Raw genomic sequence first — 21,128 nt, forward strand, 5'->3', positions numbered from 1 at the left:
TTGTTTCTTAGAGCAACAACTTTTTACTGCTGGAAAAACTTTGTCAAATCTCTTCTATAATGTCTTATCATTGCTGAATCCCCTATTATCAACATCCCAGGGGTTATCATTGACCAAGACTGAACTGCCTTAGCTATATCAATACTGTGGCTACCAGAGTAGGTCAGAGACTAGGAATGCTGCAGCAAGTAATTCACCACTAGGAACAAGTTAGGAGTATGACGGAATATTCTCTACTTGCCTGGATACATGCAGCTCCAACAACACTAGTGAAGCTTGACACCATCCAGAACAAAGCAGCCCTAGATTGGCACCATATCCACAAACATTCAGTCCTGGCGCTCAACAGCAGCACTGTGCACAGAAGGTCTGCAATAATTCATCAAGTCTGTTTAGTCAGCACCTTCCAATTCCATGACCATTAACATCTAACAGGACGAGAAGTAGATCCATAGGAACATCACCATATGCACACTCCTGACTTGGGAGTATCGATAACTTTTAATCAACCTACTCAGAGATCTTATTACATTCCTCTGCAGCATATTGGATTTGAACCCAGACTATCTGGCACAAAGGTAGGGACACTACCATTGCACTACAAGAGTCCCTTTGGGAACATACCACCATTCTTTCAATGTTGCTTGTTCAAAACCCTGACACTGCATCACTAACCTACCTCTCAAATAGACTGCAGTGTTTCAAGACGGCAGCTCACCACCATCTTTACAGGGGCAACTGGGAATGGCAATGCCGTGATTGTATGAGTAAGTTTGAAATAGACTTCAAAATGAATGATCAATTATGAATATTTCACTCCTAAACATTCATATATGTGAAGCATTGTATCACCTTCTGCTCCTTTTACAATTTTACTGTTTATAGAACATTTACTTTGGCTTTATCATTAATTGCGTCATCTGATTTTTCTCTCCATTACATTTAATCATCTATTTGGTTCATCTCTAACATGTCATTCTGATTTTATCTCTAATATGTTATTCATTGTAATCACGTTCCTTGTTTCTGTATTGTCTTCAAGCTCTGATATTGACTCAGTACTCCCAAACTCTAATCCCAATAAGTGCAAAAAGATCCCTGGAGGACTCTTACATCTCTCCAGTCTGAAATACGTCTGTAATTATTCTTCATTTTCTATCGTTAGACAACTCCCTGTCTATTTTCACTATAAAATTGTTAATCCAATAACACTCATATGTAGTTTCCTTTGTGGCACCTTACAAAAGGGCTTTTGAAAATCCAAGAACATGGCATTATCTTTGTCAATATCTACTGTTCCATCTTCAAAATGCTCTGCTGAATTTTACAGATACAATTTAATAGAATTGCATTGCATGGCTACCATAAAAATAGGCCATTTAACTAGTCAATGCTAGCTTATGCTTTTTGTTGAGGAGTGAAACTGCATAGTATACTTGTTAGCTTGCCATAGTCATGTGACTCCTATCTCTGCTGTAACATGATTTAATTTCAATTTGTGTTAGCCATTGAATAATCACTTGAAGTATCATGTCAGAGGTATAAAGCTGAGATTAGGTGAATTTGTAGCGCTGTAAGAGTGCCAGCAATTGTTATAAAAAAAAGTCATGTCTGTCACTTTGAAACACTGCATGAGTTGGAATGTCCATGAATTTTGAATTCCATGCTGGTACAGAAATGCAGAAGGAGAACTGAAATATCTTTCACCCTCAATGACAAAACAATGGAATTAAATTAAAGCCATGGAATTAAATAAAAATATTGAACAAGCACGAGTTGCAATACTTCTTTCAGTGCTGAGGAAAGAGGGTTACAAGTTGTATTGCACTCTAGGTCTCACCAAGAAGCAGAGGACCCATACAGGAGAGATGTTGAAGGCTTTACATTGTCCTGAGAGGCATTCCAGGCCAAATGAGAGCAGAATATTGGGGATAAAAAAGAAACAAATATTTACAGAAACTCCTGAAGAAAGATTAAGGCCTAAATGTAACTATTGCAGAGGAGATCAAATAACATAGAAGAAAAGCACATCCAGTATGGGGGAAGTGTTGTTCTGACTGTAAGAAGCTAAGTAAATTTGTATGCATGTGTTTAACCTGACAAAAGCAAAGTAATACAAGAATGGCATCAGACAATATTTCTGATGAATCACTCGACAACACACAATAGGATAGCATCATTTGGTTGAAAAATAAATAGTTTATGACTGTTAGAATGAAGACTGCAAACTGCCTATTGCCTCTTAGACCACGACCTCACCTCCCATCACCAAACCACCATCTCCCAGACCATCCACAACCTCATTGCCTCAGGGGATCTCCCATCCACAGCCTCCAGCCTCATATCCGGGAACCCTGCACCGCCTGAATCTACCTCCTACACGAAAGCCACAAACCGTACTGCCCCGGTTGACCTCAGCCTGCTCCTGCCCCACCGAACTCATCTCTGCCTACCTTGACACTGTCCTGACCCCCTTTGTCCAGGAACACCCCACCCAAGTTCAGGATACTACTCATATCCTCCATTTCCTCCATGATTTTCATTTCCCCGGCCCCCAATACCTCATCTTCACCATGGACATCCAGTCCCTGTACATATCTATCCACAATGACAGAGGCCTCCATCCCTCCATTTCTTCCTCTCACGCTATCCCAACCAGTACTCTTCCACTAACCCTCTCATTTGATTGGCTGAACTGGTCCTCACCCTCAACTTCTCACCCTCAATTTCTCCTTCAAATTCTCCCCCTTCCTCCAGGCTAAAGTGGTAGCCATGGGCACCCACATGGGCCCCAACTATGCCAGAATCTTTGTCGGGTATGTGGAACAATCCATCTTCCACAGCTATACCAGCACCATTCCACACCTTTCCCTCCGTTATATTGATGACCTAATCAGCGCCACCTAGTGCTCCCGTGAGGAGACTGAACAGTTCATCAACTTCACGAACACCTTCCACTCTGACATCAAATTCATCTGGACCATCTCAGACACCTCCGTCCCCTTTCTGGACCTCTTCATCTCCTTTTCCAGCAACCGACTCAACAAGGATATCTACTCTAAATCCCCTGACTCCCTCAGCTACCTGGACTACACCTCCTCCCACCCTGCTTCCTGTAAAAATGCTATCCCTTGTTTTCAATTAATCCACCTTTGCCATAGCTGCTTCCAGGAAGACCGAATTTCACTGTAGAATACCCCGGATATCCTCCTTCTTCAAAGACCTCGATTTCCCCTCCCACGTGATAGATGATGCCCTCCAGTGCATCTCACCCACTTCCCGCATCTCTACCCTTGAACCCCACCCCTCTAATCTCAACAAGGACAGAGCCCTCTGGTCCTCAACTTCCAAACCAGCAACATCCGGATACATCGCATTATCCTCCAACCTTTTTGCCACTTACAAACAGACCCCATCACCAGGGATATATTCCCCTTCCCATTCCTATCTGCATTCCGGAACGACCATTCTCTCTGCGGCTCCCCTGTCAGGTCCATGGCCCTCACCAACCCACCCTCCACTCCTGGCACCTTCCCCTGCCACCACAAGAAGTGTAAAACTTGTGCCCACACCTCGCCCCCTCACCTCCATCCAAGATCCCAAAGGATACACGTCATCAATGTGTATCTGTTGCACCTGATGTAGTGTCCTCTACACTGGGGAGGCACGACGCCAGCTTGTGGAGCATTTCAGAGAACATCTCTGGGACACATGCACCAAACAACCCCACAGCCCTGTGGGTGAAAACTTCAAACACCCCCTCCCACTCCATCAAGGACATACAATTCCTGAGCCTCCTTCACCGTTTAGCCACTCGACGCCTGGAGGAAGAACACCTCATCTTCTGCCTTGGGACCCTGCAACCACATGGGATCAATGTGGATTTCACCAGTTTCCTCATCCCTCCCCCCACACCTTATCCCAGATCAAACCTTCCAACTCAACACCACCCTCTTGAACTGTCCTATCTATCCATCGTACTTCCCACATATCCGCTCCATCCTCCCCTCTGACCTATCACCATCACCCTCACCTTCATCTACCTATTGCATTCCCAGCTACCTTCCCCTCAGCATCACCATCCTCCCATTTATCTCTCAGCCTCAAGCCTCATTCCTGATGAAGGGATTATGTTCTAAACGTTGATTCTCCTGCTCCTCAAATGTCACCTGACTGGCTGTGCTTTTTCAGCACCACACTCTTTGAGTATAAAGCAAAGGGAAGAATGATGATCTCGGGTTCCAGATAACAGAAGTGAGTTTAAAGCATGGATTGGCAACTCAATATGTTGCGGAGAGATTTGGAGCTTTTTGCAGGTTATTAAATCATTGACCACCAAATAAATCCTAGAAGATTAAACAGATGCTTTTATAGGTCTTGTACATCTTTCTGGTGAACATCATCTCAACGTAGATGAGAATGTGAGACCAACTCAGCATTTACTGAGGACAGTTACATCTGCTCTCCAGTGCAAACTTAAAAGAATGGAAAGGAGATCTGAATAAAATGGAAGGGGAAGGCCAAGGAGCTCATCTCTGAGGAGCTGATGCTAAGCAAATGAAAGCAGAGAGTCATTCAACACAGAAATTCAGAAGAAAAGGCATGATAAGAAACAAGGTCAGAACAAGAAGCAAAAGGTGCAATTGAAGATGCTCAACTCAAGTACATCGGTCATGTCCTGATTTTACCCAGGTCCTGACAAGGTAAAGGTTACAGCAGAGATGCAGTGACCAACAGATATGAAAACAGTGCATTTCATTGTTGGATATATGAACTATCTTGCAAAATTCCTGCTAATTTGTCATCATAGTGTGATCGGCTACGTAAACCATCTGCTAAGGAGATGCAATTGTATTGGGGCAAAGAATGAGAAGCAGCTCTTACTTGAATGGAACAAAGTACAGCAATAACAGCTTGATGAGTTCTCGAAGTCATCAACCCAGCAGAGACACTGAATCTGAAAGACAAGCATCTTGCTCTGATTAAGCACTCACCATGGGAATGATACTCACCGGGGAAGGAACATCACTCCAGGAATGAACAGTTACCAAACAAACTTACAAAAATAACTTGCACATGTCACTAAAAGAACTGAATGCTTTAGAGATAATGGATGAATTGCATGTGCAGAAAGTGATGAATATGGGACAGACTTAAATTATTACAGTTTTGTTTATTTTTCTTTGGTCGTGTATATTGAGTAATGTATTACTGTAAATAGTTCCTGGAATTTATTTTGTTCTTTTTACGAAAAGTACAATGTTTGGAGAAATGTGGTTGTACTTAGTGGATTAGCTGGATTTGCCATAACCATGTGGCATCGACCTCTATTAATATTTGCTTTTATTTTATTTCTATAGCTGCCATTAGATATATTCCTTAAGACATGTTCCATGTGACCATTCTTCCCCATCCCTTCAGAAACAGCCAATCAGAATAGTAAATTATTCTTTCCTCCATCATTGAATTATTTCATTCTCCCAAAGAATTTTCTCTAAACCAATACTTTTTGCCTTTAATTTATTCCTGACTATTTACAGGGTGATGTTTTTAATGTATTTTGAGTCTCAAGTTTTATTCTAATGTCCACACTTCATACAAAGAACGATAGCGTTTGATTAGATTAGATTACTTACAGTGTGGAAACAGGCCCTTTGGCCCAACAAGTCCACACCGACCCTCTGAAGAGCAACCCACCCAGACCCATTTCCCTATATTTACCCCTTCACCTAACACTATGGGCAATTTAGCATGGCCACTTCACCTAACCTGCCCATCTTTGGACTGCGGGATTAGACTAGATTCCCTACATTGTGGAAACAGGCCCTTCAGCCCAACCAGTCCACACCTACCCTCCGAAGAGTAACCCACCCAGACCCATCTCCCTCCAACTAATGTACCTAACACTATGGGTAATTTAGCATGGCCAATTCACCTGACCTGCACATCTTTGGACTGTGGGAGGAAACCGGAGCACCCGGAAGAAACCCATGCAGACACGGGGAGAATGTGCAAACTCTACACAGTCACCTGAGGCTAGAATCGAACCTGGGAACTTTGCGGCTGGGAGGTAGCAGTGCTAACCATTGAGCCACTGTAGTTCGTTCGTACCAGAACTGGTTCTTATTTGAAACTTTCCTGTGATTTGCCTATTGTCTCTAATGCTTTATCCTTCATTTATCTGGGCTGATTCCAACCTTCCTTTATTGGAATTTACTTTCTTATGGTCAGGTGCCTCTCCAGTAATTCCTGTATTGCTAACATACCCATTGATCCAACTTTATTTCTTACAACTAGGTGCCTTTTTCCCCTTTGGGCTAAAAACACACTGATCAAGACAGCAATCCTCAGAAAAATGAAAATCTTTCTCCTACTTTGGCACTGGCATCATTTTAACTTTTTATGTCTGGAAAATTAATCTCACCACTTTATGTATTCTTGATTTGTATCTGGACCCAGTTGCAGCAGATGGCGAGTGTAAGGGAGACTTCACTTGAGTGTGACAGAGGCCAAGTGAGCATATCTTGGAATTTGGTTCTGAGTGAGAATTGAGTGCATGGGGTAAAGTGATGTTTTAAGCCTGGTTTACTGCAAGAAATAAAGTGTGCTTCGTGGGGACTTTGGTGAGGGGCGCTTTTATCTTCTATTCTTTTCCTTTCAACGTGCAGCATTTGATTTACAACTTTGTGCAACAGAAGCAGCAGGTAAATTAGTAACTGGTATTATTAGAAACTGTAAGTTTTATCAGCAGTATATTATTTTATCAGAATTGTAAAGATTTCTAGAGCTGCCAGAGACTATTGGGAAGTGGAGGCTCAAATACTTATTACAAATTAGCAATTATTAGTGAACATATATTAGAAATGGTCAGGCAAGTGAAGTGCTGTGATTGCAGAACATGGAAGCTACTGGGAGTCAGTATGATTCAGCGCAAACACATCCAAAGTAAATGTTTGCAACTGTGGGCATTTCAACTCAGAGTCATTGAGCTACAGGCCAAGTTGCAGATATAGTGGCAGATCAGAGAGAAAAAATGTGGACATTTACTCCCAGGAGATATTCACACCTCTAAGAACAGGGCCTGCTGATCTGGACAGTGGAAAAGTAGGCATGATTGCAATTGAGGGAATTGAGGGCACCCAGATGTTGGGAGCCTCAACCTTTGTAATTGTCCAACAGCTTTGAGGTTTTCTCAGCTTTGTTGAATGCTGGCAAGGGCTGCTAAGTTAGATAAACTAACAGGCCATGCCACTGTCGTACAGGAAACTATTTGGAAAGAGGGAATCATAGAGAATACAGTACAGACGATGACCTTTGGCCCATCGAGTCTGTACTGCCAAAAATAGACTACTTACCTACACTAGCCCCACTTTCCCTCAATAGGCCCAAAACCTCGAATTCCGAACTAGGCACTTCAAGTGCCCATCCATGCACCTTTTAAATGCTGTGAGGTTTCCCACCTCAACCACCCTCCCAAGCAATGCATTCCAGACCCTCACCACCCTCTGAGTGAAAACATTTTTCCTGAGATCTAAAGCTCCAACCCAACAACTGTATTTTATTTACCCTGTCCATGCCCCTTACCACTCAAACTTCTCTGCTCCAAAGCAAGCAATCTAACCTTATCTAGCCTCCCTACATAGCTGAAATGTTCAATCTCAAGCAATATCCTAGTGAATATCCTCTGCACTCCCTCCAAACTAATTACATCCTTCCTATAGTATGGTGACCAGAACTGCACAGAGTACTCCAACCGTGGTCTAACCAATGTCTTGTACTGCTCCAACATAATCTCCCTGATTTTAAAATTGATGCCATGGCTGATAAAGGCAACTGTCCTAAGTGCCTTCTTAACTACCAGATTAACCTGTGCTGCCACCTTCAGGGATCTGGGGACAAGCAGACCAAGGTCATCCTGTCCCTCTGAGCTTCCTAGTCTCTGGCCATTCATTGAGTACTCCCTTGTCTTGTTCCTTCTTCCAAAGTGCATCACCTCATATTTGTCAGGGCTAAATTCCATCTGCAACTGGTCCACCCGTCTGACTAAGAGGAGTAAGAAACAGTGTTGTGGTAGTAAGAAACAGTTTTGAGAGGGGGATGAACATTGTTCTCTGCAACAATCATTGTGGATTCACAGAACCATGTTGTGTGTTAGATGTCAGGGTTCAGGACATCTGCTTTGGATTGGAAGGGAAGTTGCAATTGGAAGCAGAGATCCAGTGGCTGTGGTCCATAATGATACCAGTGCCATAAGTAAAACTAGACAAGGGGCCCTGCTGAGGGATTATGAGCAGTTAGATTAGATTAGATTACTTACAGTGTGGAAACAGGCCCTTCGCCCCAACAAGTCCACACCAACCCACTGAAGCGTAACCCACCCATTCCCCTACATTTACCCCTTTACCTAACACTACGGGCAATTTAGCATGGCCAATTCACCTGACCTGCACATCTTTGGACTGTGGGAGGAAACCGGAGCACCTGGAGCAAACCCACGCAGACACGGCGAGAATGTGCAAACTCCACACAGTCAGTCGCCTGAGTCGGGAAATGAACCTGGGTCTCTGGCACTGTGAGGCAGCAGTGCTACTGTGCCGCCCAAAAAGAGGAGGAGGGAGAGAGGGAGGGGGAAGGAGGAGGGAGAGAGGGAGGGGGGGAGGAGGAGGGAGAAAGGGAGGGGGGAGGAGGGAAGGGGTGGGGGGGAGACAGGGAGTGATCACAGTCAGGGTGATCACAGTCAGAGGGTTATGTGATTCAGTGACAGTCAGAGAATTAGGTGATAAATTAAAGGGACAAACCTCAAAGGCGATACCCCTGGATTACTATCAGAGCCACAGGCAGATTGACATAGGATGAACAAGATTAAAGAGTCACCTCTCTAATAGTTGGCTAAAAGGCTTTTGATAAGGTCCCACAAAAGGGATTAGCATGTAAAATTAGAAATGCATAATCTCATAATAAGGGGTGGCATATTTAAGACCGAGGTAAGGAGAATCTTTTTCTACCAGAGCGTTGTGAAATTCTTTACCACAGAGGGAAATGAACCCGGGTCTCTGGCACTGTTTCCACACTGTAAGGAATCTAATTAAGTATATTCAAGCCTAAAATAGACAGATTTTCAGTCAGTAGAGGAATTGAGGATTGTGGGAAATGGAAGGAAAGTGAAGTTGAAGATTATCAGAACAGCCATGATCTCATTGAATGATGGAGCAGACTTGATGGGCTATGTGGCTGACTTCTGTTCCTATGCCCAATGGTCTTTGTGGAGGTACTACATTGTGTGATAGAGAACAAATTGGCCAACAGGAAACAAAATGTAGGAATAAACAGCTCTTTTTCTGGGTGGAAGGCAGTGACTAGTGGAATACAGAAGGGATCGGTGCTTATACCCAAGCTATTCATGTTATACATATTAATGATTTGGATGAGGAAATGTATTACCTCTTAGTTGAGTGGGAGGGTGAACTGTGAGGAGGATGCAGAAATGCTTCATTGAGATTTGGACAAATTGAGTGAGTGGGCAAATGCAAAAGGCCAATGAAAGATAATGCAGGTAACTGTGAGTTTGGTTGGAAAAACAAGAAGGTAGATTATTATCTGAATGGAGATACCTTGGGAAAGAGGGAGGTGCAATCAGATATGGTTGTCTTTGTACATCAGTCACTGAAAGTAAGTATACACATGCAAGAGGTGGTGAAGAAGGCAAATGGTATGTTGGCCTTCAAAATGAAAGGATTCGAGTACAGGAGCAGGGATGTCTTGCTGCAATTGTACTGGGGCCTTGGTGAGATCACACCTGGAGTTGTGTGCAGTTTTGGTCTCCATATCAGAGGAAGAATATTTTGGCTGTAGAGGGAGAGCATTGAAGCTTTACCAGACTAATTCCTGGTTTAGCAGAATGGATGTATGAAGAGAGATTGCATTAGTTAGGGGATCTCAGTGGCAAATATAATTTTGTAAAAGGACGAGGCAGGGTAAATGGAGGAAGGACATTCTTGATGACTAGGGCGTCTTGAACCAGAGGTCACTGTTTAAGGATATGGGGTGAGCCAGTAAGGACTAAGCTAAGGAGACATTTATTGTACTCCCATCCTGACAGTGATGAGCTGTAGAATTCTCTGCCACAGAAGTCAGTTGAAGACAAACTATTGAATATTTTGAAGAAGAAGTTAGGCATAGGCCTTAGAGCTGAAGGAATTAAAGTACATTGGGGGAAGGCAGGAACAGGGCACTGCATTGGAGGATCAGCCAGAGTCATATTGAATGATGGAGAAAATTTAAAGGCCAAAAGGGCTACGCCTGCTCCTATTTTCTATGTTTCTATGTGAAAGAGGAATGGGTTCCAGTTTGTAGGGCACCACCACCAGTATTGGAGAAGGTGAGTGCTGCCTACACCTAGACCATGGTGGGACTGGTGCTGTTGTGAACCACATAACTCTGGAGGTAGACAGGTCCTTAATTTCAACAAGGGGTGTGATGGATCAAGCTTTGGTAAGTATAACAATCCAGGGATCAAGTCAAGGCAGGAAAGCAACACATAAATGAAAACTGTGGGTCAGAGAATGGCAAGACTTTTCTCTCTGTCCCTTCCCAAGAAGTCAGTGCTACAAAGATAACAATAAAAATCAAAACTGAATGCTCTGTATCTGAATGCACAAGCATTCATACCAAAGCAAATGGATTACTTGTGCACATTAAAGTGAATTCATATCAGCCAATATTGCTACAGAGAGTATTGAGGTAAATGAAAAATTCATTAAGAAGAGGAAACGAGGCAAAAATGAAGGACTGGAACTCACATTCAAAGATTATATTGGTGCAACATTTAGAGATTAATTTAGTTCAGGAGATCAGGATGTTGAATTAGTTTGAGTGGAAATGATAATGGGAAAATAAGTAATAGGCCCCTATATAGTAAATACAATGTAGGATGAGGTATAAAAGATTAAATATTGGGTGCTTCTGACAAAAGGATGGTAAGAATCAAGGATTACTTTAATCTACATAGTATAACAATCAGTCTACTTTAAATTTCATCTACCATTTCTCCACCCATTCTCCCAACCTGCCTATGTCCTTTTTTAATCCTAACACTAGCCTCTTCATAGCTTACAAGAATTCAAAGATTTGAGTCATTCACAAATTTTGAAATTGTGCCATGTGAATCAAAGTCTAAATCATTAAGTAAAATCAAAAAGGGCTAGATCTGAACAGCAATCCCTGGGGAACCCCACTGTAAACATTCCACCAGCTTGAGAAAGACCTTTTTACCACGATCCAGTTTCCTGGCACACAGCCAACATGTATTGATATTACCACAGTTCTTTTTATCCCTTGATACTGTTTTGTTTCTGAAATCTGTTGAATGGCATTTTATCACATGACATTTGGAATTTCATATTCTGACAATTTCTCTTTCAGTTTTTTTGGTCCCAGTATAAGGTTAGTTATCTGTTACAATGCTGGAATTAAGAGTCATAAAAACTATTAAATCAACCACATCAAACTTTGAAATACATGAACAATAATAGCAAAACAATCCCAGAAAATGTCAGCCACCATTTCCAGAAGAATATTTCTGACAATCTTCTCCTTTAAAAAGCATGAATAGATGGGAAGGCACCTATGATGAGGATGACACAAAATGTTGCAGTGGGATATGGATTTGTTCAGCAAGTGAGCAGAAGCTTGAAAGATGGAATATAGTGTATGAAAATGTGAGGGTATGCTGTTTGTCTGGATGAATGGAGGAGGGGAATATTAGTTAAATAGAGAAAGACTGTCAAAAGACATGGAAAAGAAGGATATGGGAGTGCTCACTCATGAATTATATAAAGCTAGCATCCAAGTTCAATGGTTAAAAGGGACAGCAAATTGAATGTTATGTTTTTATTTCAAAGGAAATGGAGTGTAAAAATGGGGAGGTTTTGCTAAAAATGTACAAAGCACGAATCAGACCATAGCTGAAACACTGTGAAGTATATTGGGCTCCTTATCTAAGGAAATATATACAGGCATTGGAAAGAGTCCAGAGGCTGATACTGAGAATGAAGCATTTGTTTCACGAGATTGAGTAGTTTGGGCCTAGACTTATTGGAATTTATAAAATAAGAGTCGACCATGTTGAAACATTTCAGTTTCTTCAGGAACTTAAAGTACAGATGAGGAAAAGTTGTTTCCCCTTGTAAGTGAGCCTCGCACCAGAGAACACAATCTCAGAATGACACAGATGAGGATTGTTTCCTTCTTCACATGGCAGTGATGGCTATCAAGGCTGTGTCACTAAGTACATTCAAGGCTAAGATAGAGAGTTTGTTAAGGGAATTAAGGCATACATGGAAAAGGTAGGAAAGTGAAGTTGAAGATTACCAGATCAGCCATAATCTCATTAAATAGCAGAGCAGACTCAAAGGGCTGAATGGCCTAGATCTGTTCCTATACCTTTTGGTCTAAAGCAAATTACAGTAAATGGACTCTACTTACTTTTGTTGAAGAACCACTGTATTCTGCTTCTTAACATAACAGCTATTTCACCTTGTCTTCCGACAGGAGGTTTAAAATGAAAAAATGAAATACTTCACCCCTACAACTGTTCTTGCTAGCTGTTTTCTTTTGCTATGTCTCCGAAACATCCTACTTTTGAAACCTGCCTGTTCACTTAACCTGAATGCAAAATGATTCAAAGGTTTATTCACACATTTGATGAGTACTCATTTGGACAATGCACAGATGAGGAACTATGGCAAGAACCACAAAACATTTGACAAGTGAAAAAAATATTCATACTTAAGCGACGTCTGCTATTATGGTGGTTAGTTATTCTCAGGCAGTTTTTAAAACAGAGAATTTGTGTTGCAGACATTTCGTCCCCTGTCTAGGTGACATCTTCAGTGCTTGGGAGCCTCTTGTGAAGCGCTTCTGTGATGTTTCCTCTGGCATTTATAGTGCCAGAGGGAACATCACAGAAGCGCTTCACAGGAGGCTCCCAAGCACTGAGGATGTCACCTAGACAGGGGACGAAACATCTGCAACACAAATTCCCAGCTCGGCGAACAGAACCACAACAACGAGCACCCGAGCTACAAGTCTTCTCCCAAACTTTAGAACAGATTTATTAACTGTCTGAATGTCAATTTTCTTGGCACTTGATAATGCCATCATATTAAATTCAAAACAAAGTTTCAGTAATGAGAGTGGCATGTTTCCTAATAGATCTTAAAATAATAAAAGTACAATGTAATAGTGTTCAGAAAAGATTTTAATAATTGGAAACATTGTCGTATAATTACAATTAAATTAGCTATTTAAAATTAGTATACATAGGAATCTCAAACATATTAAATGCTGACGTATTTATTGTGGACTCTAATCAATGTTCTTGAATGTCTAACAAAATAGTTGATAAAAATGTGTTTAATTAGCAGTGGTGAGATATTTTTGCACATTTTTGGTATTCTGCATTTATGATAAAGATCAAGAAAATTATTCAAAATGTCTAGAAACCAGAAATACAGGGTTTTTTTTAAATTATAGGATATAGAATACATTCTACAAATGGCAATAGAATATTATGTTGTCTTATGTTGACTAGTTCTAAATCCTCATCACATTCTAATTATTAGATGATATTCAGGATATAGTGGAACCTCTGGTCATGTAAGATTTTTAATTCCAATCATAAATTCCAAAAAATATCAAGCTTCTAATTTATCCCTTTCTTGCGTCAATGAACAATGAATTTACATGATTACGTGTTCAACCTATTTTCTGTATACTTGCAGAGATCTACCTTTAACTTTCCTAGACTCATAGAAATAATAATTAATTATTGAAGGAGATTATGTGCATTTCTTTAATGGAGGAAATTAACATGAAAAGAGAAGAATTTGTAAATGCTTCTATGTTTTAATCATGGATTTCTTCCCTACTCGATATCTACACTATATCTTTTACAAAGAGGTTCACGTCTTTTCACAGGTGCTGGAATAATATTGCTCTTCTTGAAGATACTGGGGTAATAATATAACAATTAACCAAACCAGGAAACTCACAATTAAATCAGGAACGTAATATTCTCAAGTAGCACATATTGAAAGAGAGAAAGCAGTGAAATGAAATAATATGAATCTTTTATGAGTATTAACGTTGAACATAAACTAATAGACGCACGTGCTTATAAATGTCGATTCCAGCACAGCCAGAGATTAGAGCTACCTATCAACGTCTTCCTTCAATGGGAAGTGCCATAATTCACTGTAGTCTTTATTAAGATGTTATTCATGATCTCGAGCCCTACCGTTCTCTAAGAAAACACTGAAGAGTAAAATACTGATGCCACATGTCTCAATTCTGTGTCACCTTTGTCACATGCCCTATCCCACACTCGGACAGGCATCATGTCTCATCTGTGGTGGCTCCATCCCACCACCCCACCCCTACCACAACTACTTCTGAAGATGAACAATGTCAAGTTATTATTATACCTGCAAATGTACTTGACGTACTCAAAAATCATAAACGATGGTGTAAAACAGCATCCGTCCTAAAGATCTATGCAAAACTTCATCCTTTTGATATTAAATAATGTGGTTTCTGTGCTTGGTCGCGTATTGTTGGTACGTTTGTAATTTGGAGGACTAAAGGAGAGTAGATTGTTTAAGATCGCTTTTACACCAATAATTTATTGGTGCAGATTTAATTGCCTCAATGTTTTTTCCAGAGGTAATAAACTCTTTGGCTCTCAGTAGTCTGACTATATATCGATTCATGGGTTAACGCGACATTCTGATAGGACAGACTGAAGGAACAGACTTGCAGTACTCATTGAGCACTGTTGACGGTGTATTAGTATTCTCGAGCACAACAATGTTCATCAGGTGGAACACTAACTGGAAGCGTTCACGTGTACATCACACTATCCACATTATTAAAGACTCGCCTACAGATCACAAATCACCATGCAAAATGCCGCCCTTCATCCAAACATATCTAATATTTTGCTTTCAGTGCTGGAAACAAAGGAAGAGAGACTTGACATTCGCTTTACCACAGATTATATAGCTCGGAGTAAAAATCTCAACTCGCTGCATTATGAACGGAAAACTGCTGTCAATATTGTCAAGCAGGCCTTAAAACGCCTGGTAAATTGCACAAGAATGCTTCACGATTTCGCTTCAATGCTCCCGATTCTGGGCATTCTACTGATAACAATACCCAGCAAGCGGAAGTGGTGTTCAGGTGCTTGGTAATCGGGCACTGCCTCCTATTCCCCTTTCCACACCCTGCAGCCTCTGTGCACACGCTATAGAAGTTGGCCACTTCAAGCGGAGTTTGGGTTTGCCAAAGTCTGTCAGGCAACACTTATGTTTAAACACTCATTCACACAGTTCCTCACTAAATGCAGATTGCCCGAGTTCCCAGAACCGACCTACATTTTAAAAAATGGTCCGACTCCTAACCTGGCTGCATAAAAATTGGCCTATCGCTCCATTTTTACCTTTAAAATTTGGTCTGATTCTGGCATCGTATCCTGATGTCTTTCCCATCAACTTGTCCAGAAAATCTGAGGGGGACATGGCCTGTGAGGCAGGTTTGGTTGAAGACCGAGGGTCATGCTCCTTGGCGTGAGCTAACCTGAAGAAAATACAAGCCGGCGTTAGGAAGGTCGGAACTGTCAACTTACTTCAAAACTTGGATTGTACAGGAAAGACAAGGCAATCAGACTGAATGGAAATATTATGGGTTTTCTTAAAATTTAGATTTGGTGAATATGTCCAAAGAAAAAGTGCTACTACTCGGAGCCCATCCTAAGTCCCTTTATAACTACGCACACTTTTGTTTTTGCGATTGCCATACTTTTTTAAAAAGCGTTCTGGGAACGATATTATAGTCTGTCAAAAAAAGATTGCAATCTTAGCACGTTTCTTTCCGCTGAAAGCCATGTTGCCAAAGCTCTTACATGCAACAGGAATGCATAAAAAGTAGTCCACTGATAGAGCCCCTACCCGCCCAAAATCCGTAAATAAAAACTTAAGACTCTTGATTCATTGTAAGAGATGTGCTGGATTCGTTGGCATATCGTCTGTAACTTAGACGTACTCTAGTTCTATAAACAGGGTAAGCCAATCCCAACACCAAAACCACGAAAATAGAAGCGATTTCAAGATTGCGTTGCCAATAATTTACTATCGTCTGGAGGCTTCACATAGCTTCACATGCACGATAATGAGACAGAATTTCACCAAATCCCGCCACCACCTCCATAGCTATGTGTGTTGGCGATTGAACACAAAGGGATAGTTTTCACCCAGTGCGTACAGAAAGGGCAGCAAATTTTCGGGGGACGGAAGGGAGCTTTACGTTGGAGTATCCTCACGTTTAGAACATCAACTACTAGTGCGTTTACAATAACAGGCTCCGATCCGTCACACCAACCTCTCCCATAGGCTGGGAGGGGGGTGGGGGTTGCTTCGTTCAGAAGATCAAGATACATTGGAAGTGATACGTGCTGAGCAATTCCCCCATTGTTCCAAGCCGTCGACCTGCTTATGCTAATAACCTGTAAGTAAAAAACACACAGCAAAGACAATCCGGGTGCACTGTTACCCCCCCCCCCCCAAACAAATGTTAAGGCATACCTGAAGTTGCTGATCTCTAAGATGCACGCGAACAACGTTGTCAGGATTTTCACAAGTGGTCGATTCATTCCGTCAAACTCTTATCTCTGTGTCTGTCTGGGATCGCGGGCAATGTTCTAGAAATAAAATACCTCCCCACCCCCACCACCCCTCCTCCTCCTCTTCCAAAACAAAAAGCTAAAGAATGGGCTAATCGCGTCGGAAACTCAGATCCAACTGGCGGAAAGTGGAACTGGGTTGATGCAGGCGACGAGAGAACAATGCAGGACATCAGTCCACAGTATCATTGTCTGGCAGGAAGACTTGGAGAGGGAGCTGCTGCTGCCGCGAGGAGTGAAGAGCGTCAGAATGGCATCTTCTCCCAAAGCACCTCTGGAAACACGACGTCAGGGAACGGGAGGACTCAAACTTCATGGTACGGTGGACGGGTGAGCGCCGGCTTCCGTGCCTTGGAGCGGCAGCATCGGCCTGGCTGCTGGGAGAGGGCGAGAGAGAAGGGGAGGGGACGCTGGCTTCAGCGGCCAATGCAGGAAGGAAAGCGCTCACACCGCCGGCACATTTCAGCACTTGGACAGCTCCCTGGGCTTCCCAACTCCAGCAGTACGCATGCTCCACAAGCCCCCTCGCTAGGACGTGACCGGGCTGCAGCAGCAGCAGGTTTTATTTCAGTCAAGGATGGGATGGGGAAGTTTACTGAACGTGCAACCCCATCCCCGATTAGTATTTGCAAATGATATAAATCGGATTTTTCCACCTTCCTCGAAGTAGGAAGCAGCGTTTCCAACACATTGCAAATGACGGATCTTATTTCGGATCAGGACGGACCTGCTGCCAACCAGATCAGAACCGTTTTTTGAAAGCAGCGGCTGTTCTTTTCTCGCCCCCTCGCCCGCCCATACAAAGTTGCTCCCTCGCGATTTTTGCACACTTTCACCAGAACGATGTGTTGCTGTTTGTCCAGCGCCGCTAGGTCTCGCCTTGCAGTCAGGATTATGGCTGTTTCAGGAACGGCGTTCTTTGTGTTGGCTTGAGGCGCTCACGTCTCGTATAGTTAATATTGCAAATGTATGCAAAAGTCAAGCAATTTGTCTCATGGTCTTCAAAATAAAATTGCAGCTACTCGGAGTTGTCTTGAGTTTAGCAGCGAGATCACTGTCTATCGTTCTATTTGCCGACTGATGTTTAATTAATCAGGCAATGGGATGTCCCAGGGCACTATCACTGTGTAGTATCTGATTAATCGAGTTGCCTCTGTCTGTTAAGTCTTTCGTGTTTGATTCACTTTCGGATTTGTAGCCTACAATCAAATATATGTTTCCAGCAGCGGCAGAGTTAATAGATTTTCTAATTTACATTTTTTCTTCAAATCCCTCGCAAGCTTTTGCGAATGTACATATGACTACACTGTAGAAAGGCAAGATTGGGAAATAACACTCACTTGAGGAATCTTAGGTACGTTCTGACAGTTGTGTGTCAGGGTTGTCCAGGCAAGAATGCAACAAGTTCAGAGGAAAGCGCAACGGGTTTTAAAACAAATAGCAAGTCAAAGACTATGATCGAAGACAATGTGAATTATTGAAAAATAACAAAAATTGTTAGAAAAGTTCAGCAGGACTGGCAGCATCTGTGCAGAAAAATCAGAGCTAACATTCTGAGGAAGGGTCACTTGACTCGAAACATTAATTCTGATTTTTCTCCATGGATGCTGCCAGACCTGCTGAGTTTTTCCAACAATTTCTGTTTTTGTTTCTGATTTACAACATCCGCTGTTTTCATTGAAATATGTCAATTTAAATATAGATTTACATCAGCAAGCCATCATACCTGACGGTTGTAGAGACAAGAAAGAACACAAAATCTAACTGATAAATGGAGAAATGGTAATTATATTTTACCCAATTGCTTTCTTGGCTCTCACTGAACAGTTCATACAAGCAGTTATCTTGCATGGTATCTGTATTTTCAAATGTATGCATATAATAGCCATTTCTTTGGGTTTTTTTCTCCTGTATTCCTTAAGTTACACTTGACAGTTGGTTCTCTGGCAATAGATGAAAATTATAGCTTGCAGCTGTATGTTATGAAAACAAAAAGAAAACATCCTGTCTGGTTACCAGTGTGCCTCCAAATTCCCTGTCAACTCAAAATTCTTCTAGAGTTGTGACACTTTGGTGAGTATCACAGATCTTGTGCTTAACTTCCTCCTTCCCATCTTTCTGAAATATCTCACACGTTATCTCTTGACTCTCTCCATTATGTTATCAATACCTTTTTTTGTGCCATTGTGATAGAGGCTCCACTTCTCATTAATTTTCTTTAACACTTATACCATTCATTAATTAACAGTTGATTCAGCACATTGCAGCCTACAGTCTCAACTACATCAAATCCCTAATATTATTTCTTCCTTCAAATTATCCCTTCAAATCCCTCAATATTACTTCAACAGTCTTCTTCAGCAGATGACCAACACACACACTACCACACATATAGAACATAGAATATAGAAAAATACAGCGCAGGACAGGCCCTTCGGCCCTCGATGTTGCGCCGACCGAAGCCTACCTAACCTACACTAGCCCAATAACCTCCATATGCTTGTCCAATGCCCGCTTAAATGACCATAAAGAGGGAGAGTCCACCACTGCTACTGGCAGGGCATTCCATGAACTCACAACCCGCTGAGTAAAATATCTACCCCTAACATCTGTCCTATACCTACCACCCCTTAATTTAAAGCTGTGTCCCCTAGTAACAGCTGACTCCATACGCGGAAAAAGGTTCTCACTGTCAACGCTATCTAAACCCCTAATCATCTTGTACACCTCTATCAAATCTCCCCTAAACCTTCTTTTCTCCAATGAGAAAAGTCCCAAGTGCCTCAGCCTTTCCTCATATGATCTTCCTACCATGCCAGGCAACATCCTGGTAAACCTCCTCTGCACTCGGTTCCAATGCCTCCACATCCTTCCTGTAGTATGGCGGCCAAAACTGCACACAATACTCCAGATGAGGCCGCACCAGAGTCTTATACGACTGCAACATGACCTCAGGACTCCGGAACTCAATTCCTCTACCAATAAAGCCCAGTACACCATATGCCTTCTTCACAGCACTATTTACCTGGGTGGCAACTTTCAAAGATCTGTGTACATGGACACCAAGATCCCTCTGCTCATCCACACTACCAAGTAGTCTACCATTAGCCCAGTAATCCATCTTCTTGTTACTCCTACCAAAGTGAATGACTTCACACTTAGCTGCATTGAATTCCATTTGCCACCTTACTGCCCAGCTCTGCAACTTATCTATATCGCGCTGTAACCTGCCACATCCTTCTTCGCTGTCCACAACTCCACCGACTTTCGTGTCATCCGCAAACTTGCTCACCCAGCCTTCAAGCCCCTCCTCCAGGTCATTTATAAAAATGACAAACAGCAATGGTCCCAAAACAGATCCTTGTGGAACACCGCTAGTAACTGCGCTCCAAGATGAACCTATACCATCAACTACTACCCTCTGTCTCCTTCCAGCCAGCCAATTCCTAATCCAAACCTCTAATGCACCCTCAATGCTATACCTCCGTAGTTTTTGCATTAGCCTGCCATGGGGTACCTTATCAAACGCCTTGCTAAAATCCATATACACCACATCTACTGCTTTACCCTCGTCCACTTCCTTGGTCACCTTCTCAAAGAATTCAATAGGTTTGTGAGGCACGACCTGCCCTTCACAAAACCATGCTGACTATCCTTGATCACATTATTCCTATCCAGATGTTCATAAATCCTATCCCTTACAATTCTCTCTAAGACTTTGCCCACAACAGAAGTGAGACTCACTGGCCTATAGTTACTCAGGCTATCCCTGCTCCCCTTCTTGAACAAGGGGACCACATTTGCTATCCTCCAGTCTTCTGGCACTATTCCCGAAGAAACGACGACCTAAAAATCATGGCCAATGGCTCCGCTATCTCCTCCCTAGCTTCCCAGAGGATCCTAGGATAAATGCCATCAGGCCCAGGGGACTTATCTATTTTCATCCTTTCCAGTATTCCCCAGACCTCTTCCCTACGTACCTCAAGGCCATCCATTCTAATCACTTGTGACTCAATATTCACATCAGCAACAGTGTCCTGTTCCTGAGTGAATACTGATGAAAAGTATTGATTTAGTGTCTCACCAATCTCCTCCGCCTCCACACACAACTTCCCACTACTATCCTTGACTGGATCGATACCTACTCTAGTCATCCTTTTATTCCTGACATACCTATAGAAGGCCTTTGGGTTTTCCCTAATCCTACCAACTAAGGACTTTTCATGTCCCCTTCTCGCTGCTCTTAGCTCTCTCTTTAGATCCTTCCTGGCCACCTTATAACACTCAATCGCTCCAACTGAACCTTCACGCCTCAACTTTACATAGGCCACCCTCTTCCCTTTCACAAGGGATTCCAATTCCTTATTAAACCACGGCTCCCTCGCAAGACCCT

The 21,128-nt window shown here is 42.2% G+C and overlaps 1 protein-coding gene across 7 annotated transcripts in view; it reads right to left on the reverse strand.

The window, feature by feature from the left end:
- The window catches only part of glra2 (glycine receptor, alpha 2), a 196,422-nt gene extending 178,498 nt beyond the window's left edge, over positions 1 to 17,924 (reverse strand). The window contains exons 1-2 of one of the 7 annotated variants that reach the window (XM_072584843.1): positions 16,638 to 17,924; positions 15,497 to 15,633 (exon numbers count right to left, since the gene is read on the reverse strand). In XM_072584843.1, the coding sequence (XP_072440944.1) occupies positions 15,497 to 15,523 (27 nt within the window). In that variant the 5' untranslated portion in view covers positions 15,524 to 15,633; positions 16,638 to 17,924. Of the gene's footprint in view, positions 1 to 15,496; positions 15,634 to 16,317; positions 16,379 to 16,637 lie in introns of those variants that run through there. The other 6 variants (XM_072584841.1, XM_072584845.1, XM_072584840.1 and 3 more) reach the window with 6 other exon arrangements.
- Positions 17,925 to 21,128: the final 3,204 nt, after the last annotated feature.

This window comes from Chiloscyllium punctatum, chromosome 15 (assembly GCF_047496795.1).
Source record: "Chiloscyllium punctatum isolate Juve2018m chromosome 15, sChiPun1.3, whole genome shotgun sequence".
NCBI classification, from domain to species: Eukaryota; Metazoa; Chordata; class Chondrichthyes; order Orectolobiformes; family Hemiscylliidae; genus Chiloscyllium; species Chiloscyllium punctatum.